This window comes from Anomaloglossus baeobatrachus, unplaced genomic scaffold (genome assembly GCF_048569485.1).
Source record: "Anomaloglossus baeobatrachus isolate aAnoBae1 unplaced genomic scaffold, aAnoBae1.hap1 Scaffold_5210, whole genome shotgun sequence".
Classification (NCBI taxonomy): Eukaryota; Metazoa; Chordata; class Amphibia; order Anura; family Aromobatidae; genus Anomaloglossus; species Anomaloglossus baeobatrachus.
In genome coordinates this window covers 4,052-10,000 of record NW_027444576.1, presented here as the reverse complement: position 1 = coordinate 10,000, position 5,949 = coordinate 4,052, and the positions used below count along the sequence as shown (strand labels likewise).

Below are 5,949 nucleotides of genomic sequence, written 5' to 3'. Positions count from 1 at the left end.
TTTACAATGCCTAGGTCCCTCTGTCTACTTCACCAGTACAAATGCCGACATGTATTGGCAGCCATGTCTATGCTGACACTCTTGCTGTTTGCCATTGCACAGGTTTTTGCCCAGACTATCTTTATGTTCCGTATACTGAGGAGAAGCAATATTGAAGACGCCTCTGAGGAGCAGCAGCTGTACGGGATTCTTGGCCTGCTGGGTTCGTACAGCTTTATATTACTATGTTGGAAGGGAACATTGGTTACGAGAGGACCTGAAGTGATCCTAAGAAACGTTTGTTAATGTTTTGGTAGTAAATCCCTTTAATTATAATTTTTGGCAATGTTAATTTGTATTCACAGTAAGTCGTGCGGATTGGGAGCTCTCAGGCTTCAGGGACCCATCTAATCCGGTGTATCGGGCGCCATCTAACAAGAGAACGACCAGCCTGAAGAAGCAGAGATCCATGGAGACGAAGCTTTACAAACTGATCCATGAGATTGTTGGTACGGCAAATGATTCCTATTTTTGCTATGTGTGTATCACTAGAAGAATTATTTAGTGCAAATAAGGTCCCGAAATATCCAGGGGATCTCTCAGAATCCCGGAATAGAAGGATCTGCTGAATTATCCATCAAAGCAGCTCTCCTGGAAAGTTTCCGGTGCCTTGCGTCAAAAAAAGCTCTACGAAACGTTCATTCAGGTGGTGGAAACCGGGCTGTGACTTGTAAAACGGTCCATAGCCATCGAAATTTTTAATAGTGGAGTCCGGAATCTTGCGCATCATCATCTGACAAAGTAGTTAAGTGACTAATAATCTTTATTTCTATAGCGCCAACATATTCCGCAGCGCTTTAAAATAAACAATCATAAGTAACCGCTATAGAAGATACAATATAGGGGCAATATATGAATTGACTTTGATTAGGGAGTGGAATACGCCACCCTAAAAAGATGTGTTTTTTACGGAGCGTCTGAAGCTGTGCAAGTTGTGGATCATCCTAGTTACTTGGGGTAGAGTATTCCAGAGGATTGGTGCAGCTCGGGAGAAGTCTTGGATGTGGCAATGGGAGGTTCGGATTAGTGTGGCTGTTAGTCGAAAGTAGAAAATGGGTAGGGTGATAGACAGCGATGAGGGTAGGTGAGTGCTGCACTGGGTGAGAACAAGCAATTTTAATTGCATCCTATAATGTATGGGCAGCCATTGTAATGACTGGAACAGAGCAGATGCATCCGAATAATGGTTAGCCAGGTGACCCTGGCTGCAGCATTAAGGATGGACTGGAGAGATGAAAGTCTAGTGAGGAGGAGGCCAATTAATAGAAAATTACAGTAATCAAGGCGGGAGTGGATCAGGGCCACAGTGAGGGTTTGTCATTTCCATGGTAAGAAAAGGGCAGATTCTTGAGATGTTCTTCAGGTGCAAGAGACAAGAGAGGGCAATAGATTGTATATAGTAGGTGAAGGAAAGATGGGTGTCAAGCATAACACCCAGACAGCGAACCTGAGGCCTAGGAGTTCTTGTGGTGCCGCACACAGAGAGGGAGATGTCAGGTTTAGGGAGATTAGTAGATGGCGGGAGTAGAAGAAGTTCAGTTTTGGAAAGGTTGAGTTTCACATTGAGAGCAGACATGATGTTGGAAACTGTGGACAGACAGTCACTAGTGTTCTGTAGTACAGCGAGGCTGAGGTTAGGGGATGAGATGTATAGTTATGTACCATCAGCATATAGTACTGGAAGCCAAACTTGCTGATGGTGTGTCCAATTGGGGCAGTGTAGAGAGAGAAGAGAAGAGGCCCAAGGACTAAACCTTGAGGGACCCCAATAGTGAGAGAAGAGTGCCAAGGACTGAACCTTGAGGGACCCCAATAGTGAGAGAAGAGGGCTAAGGACTGAACCTTGAGGGACACCAGTAGTGAGCGAAGAGGGCCAAGGACTGAACCTTGAGGGACCCCATTAGTGAAAAGATGGCTAAGGACTGAACCTTGAGGAACCCAATAGTGAGAGAAGAGGGCAAAGGACTGAACCTTGAGGGACACCAGTAGTGAGCGAAGAGGGCCAAGGACTGAACCTTGAGGGACCCCATTAGTGAAAAGATGGCTAAGGACTGAACCTTGAGGAACCCAATAGTGAGAGAAGAGGGCAAAGGACTGAACCTTGAGGGACCCCATTAGTGAAAGAAGATGGCCAAGGACTGAATTTTGAGGGACCCCAATAGTGAGAGAAGAGGGCCAAGAACTGAACCTTGAGGGACCCCATTAGTGAAAGAAGATGGCCAAGGACTGAACCTTGAGGGACCCCAATAGTGAGAGAAGAGGGCCAAGAACTGAACCTTGAGGGACCCCAATAGTGAGAGAAGAGAGCCAAGAACTGAACCTTGAGGGACCCCAATAATGAGAGAAGAGGGCCAAGGACTGAACCTTGAGGGACCCCATTAGTGAGAGAAGATGGCCAAAGACTGAACCTTGATGGATCCCAATAGTGATAGAAGAGGGCCAAGGACTGAACCTTAAGGGACCCCATTAGTGATAGAAGAGGACCAAGGACTGAACCTTGAGGGACCCCAATAGTGAGAGAAGAGGGCCAAGAACTGAACCTTGAGGGACCCCAATAGTGAGAAGAGGGCCAAGAACTGAACCTTGAGGGACCCCAACAGTGAGATGAAGAGAAGATGTGGAACCAGCAAATGATGCACTGAAAGAGCAGTCAGAAAGGTAGGAAGAGAACCAAGAGATCGCGGTGTTGTTTAGGCTGATTGAGTGGAGGATCTCGAGTAGGAGATGGTGGCCAAGTGTCGAAAGCTGCAAAAAACATATGAAAATACTTGAGGTGAAGAAGTATTAATTGACTGATTGCCACTGTTAGCTTTGCAGATTGATGCCGTTGCTTTCTCACATTTTTTTAGTGCACATCATTTTTCTGGTCACCACCATGCTTATGGTTTATGCAGACAAAGGTCCTAACGAGTACAACCTGTACGTGGCCATAACCAACAGCTTCTCCACGGTGAATAACATACAGTCAATACCTGATTTTTACAGCTGGTCACGAGGGACGTTGGTACCGAACCTGTACACCGAGTACCCAGGTAGGTGAAATGAACCAGACCAAAGGGTGTCTGTATTGGAGGCCATATTGGGTATCCCACCAAATATTTGTTTTCTATGACTTCTTCTCAGGGTTCATTACTGATGGAAACTGCTACCTCCTGGGAAGCCCCCGCATCCGGCAACTGCGGAGACTCTATGACAGCGCAGGCAAACAGAATCTGTACCACCTGGATGATACGGGCAGCTACGGGCCGCGGTGGAGCCCACTGAATGGCAGCAACAATGCTTCAGCGGATAAGTGGATGTACCACACCGTGGATGAACTGGGAGGACATCCAGTCTGGGCACAGCTGGGATATTACCCTGGAGGGGGCTACGTGGCAGAACTGGGCCTAAACATGAGCTCTGCAGGGAGGTATGACGTGGGAGACGCCTCTACAGGACGCATGGGTGAGGATAGGGTGTAACCGGTAACTCTCTTCTAGTGTGATCACCGACATGGAGACAAGCAAATGGCTGGATAGCTACACCAAAGTCATCTTTGTGGAGTTCAATGTGTACAATGCCAATATCAATCTCTTCTGCCTCGTCACATTCATCTTGGAGACCACGGTGATCGGTAGGACATGTGTGTATACTAGAAACACTACTGCGAATGTTGTATATTAACCATAACCATGCCTAAGAACTGGCCACTGTGATGCTAGTCACTACTTACGGATATTATAGATAGAAGGGTAGTCAGACAAGCCAGGGTCAGGTAACAGGAGGACACGACAGGACACAGGGAGTAAGCAGAAACTCAGTCAAGTCACAGGCCGAGGGTCAGAATTCCAGGAACGTACGTATTAGATTCAGGTAACGGTCTGAGGTCAGAAGCCAGGAGGTAACGACAATAATAGTGAGCGGGCAGAGACGAGGTCAAGCAATGGTCCGAGGTCAGAAGCCAGGAGTTAACGACAAGAATAAGGAGTGGGCAGAGACATGGTAAGGGAGCGATCCAAGGTCCAAAGCCAGGAGGTAATGACAAGAACAGGGAGTGGTCAGACATGGTCAGGGAGCGGTCCAAGATCCAAAGCCAGGAGGTAATGACAAGAACAGGGAGCGGGCAGACGAGACGTGGTCAGGGAGCGGTCCAAAGTCCAAAGCCAGGAGGTAATGACAACAACAGGGAGCGGGCAGAGACGTGTTCAGATAATGGTCCGGGTCAAGAAACTCAGATCAGAACAAACACAAGCAAACAGCACAACTGCAGAACCAGAAAGTACGACTGGCTAGGTTCTGGGAGAGCATGCTCAGTAATGAAGCAGAGCAATTACCAGGAAGGTGGAACACCTGAGTAATCAGCACCTCCCAGAACCTGCATGGAATCCTGTGCTGTCAAACAACCTGCCAGATATTACTCAGAGAAACTCAGCAGAGCATCTCCAAATATGTAAAATGCTCTGCACAGAGAAATAATGTCACTGCCGGCTCTGTAGTGCAGCAGAGCATCACCTGTGAGCAAGATGCTCTGCACAGAGGAATGGTGACAGCTACTACCCGCCAGCATCCCTGATGCCTTTTCTGATTTGTAGTCATGCAGCCACAATGACAGCAGCAAATCAAAAGCGACAGTGGGGGTGTTGGCAGTTAAGAGGTTAACAGGGCTCCTATCCTATAGCCATGGACTACGAACGTGGCTGCTGGACCAGGTTCCTGCAAATCGATTAATTCATCTCTATCCACCCCTGTTGCTAGTAAGAAAAATACCCCAATGGATTTTGCTCATATCTTCCCATCAGGCGGTTGAAAATGAATGAAAAATAGCGTCCTTATGTACATTATTAATTATCCTCATTGCTCCTTATCTTATAGGAAGTTTATACCCATCAAGCGATTTGCAAATTATGCGTCTGTATCATGAAACGGAAGGAAACACAACCGTGAAGTTTGTTAGCGAGATGCTGTCCATAGCGATCTTCCTGTACATCATTATAGTTCAGGTGAGAATGATTTAACTTACCTTTACGTAGTGAATATGTAAGTCTAGACCCTAGGGATATACAGAAAAATCATCAGGCCTGACTCCCATCCAGAATAATAGTCAAAAGCTGGATGCTTTTAGCCACCACTAGGGGGAGCTCAGTGCATTTGGATTGAACTCAGTGGGCGCAGAAAGAAAAGTCTCCATGGAACGATCTCCCCCTAGTGGTGGCTGCAGGAAACCACCATTCCATACTGTGCCCCCTTCCTCTACACTGAGTTCCCTGCAATCTTCACACTGGTGGGTTCATTTAATCATTTTGATCTTTACAGATGGTTCGTTTGAAGCAACAGAAATGCTCCTATTTTTACCAGACGAAGAATCTACTGGATTTGTGCATCATTGCAATCTGCTTCGCCAACACAGCGCTGTACATTAAGCGTGACTTCCTGCGCCAGCGGGACGTAGATCGTTACCATGCAGATCGGACGCGGTGAGGATACACCTTTATATTATACTAGCTGTACTACCCGGCTTTGCCTTTGGTTAATAACTGCTGTAAACAAAATAGAATGTATAACAAAAATGTATTGTGCACACAAACACCACAAAACAAATAGATAGAAATGTAATTATAATGTCTGTCTCCCCCTCTGTATATATCTCTCTCTGTCTCTCTCTATCTCTTTGTCTGTCTGTCTCTTTCCCTCTCTCTCTCTGACTGTCTCTGTCTCTTTCTCCGTCTGTCTATCCATCTCTGTCACTTTCCCTGTCTGTCTCTTTCCCTGTCTTTGTCTGTCTCTTTTATCGTACTGGGGTGACTATAATCTATGTACAACAATAAGGAATACATTGGTGCTTTAAAGGGAAATTCCATCTAGAATCGTTTATTATTAGTGAAGAGCGATAATTAACATGCTCGGGTGCTCGGTACTCATAACTAGTGATGA

The 5,949-nt window shown here is 46.4% G+C and overlaps 1 protein-coding gene across 1 annotated transcript in view; it reads left to right on the top strand.

Annotated features, from left to right (window-relative positions):
- Positions 1-5,496, top strand: part of LOC142282799 (polycystin-1-like protein 3) — a gene marked incomplete at its 5' end in the record, with an annotated part of 16,184 nt that extends 10,688 nt beyond the window's left edge. The window contains 7 exons of the mRNA XM_075333045.1: positions 103-202; positions 345-488; positions 2,889-3,071; positions 3,163-3,448; positions 3,519-3,652; positions 4,891-5,018; positions 5,332-5,496. Coding sequence (XP_075189160.1) covers positions 103-202; positions 345-488; positions 2,889-3,071; positions 3,163-3,448; positions 3,519-3,652; positions 4,891-5,018; positions 5,332-5,496 — 1,140 coding nt within the window. The remainder of the gene's footprint in view (positions 1-102; positions 203-344; positions 489-2,888; positions 3,072-3,162; positions 3,449-3,518; positions 3,653-4,890; positions 5,019-5,331) is intronic.
- Positions 5,497-5,949: the final 453 nt, after the last annotated feature.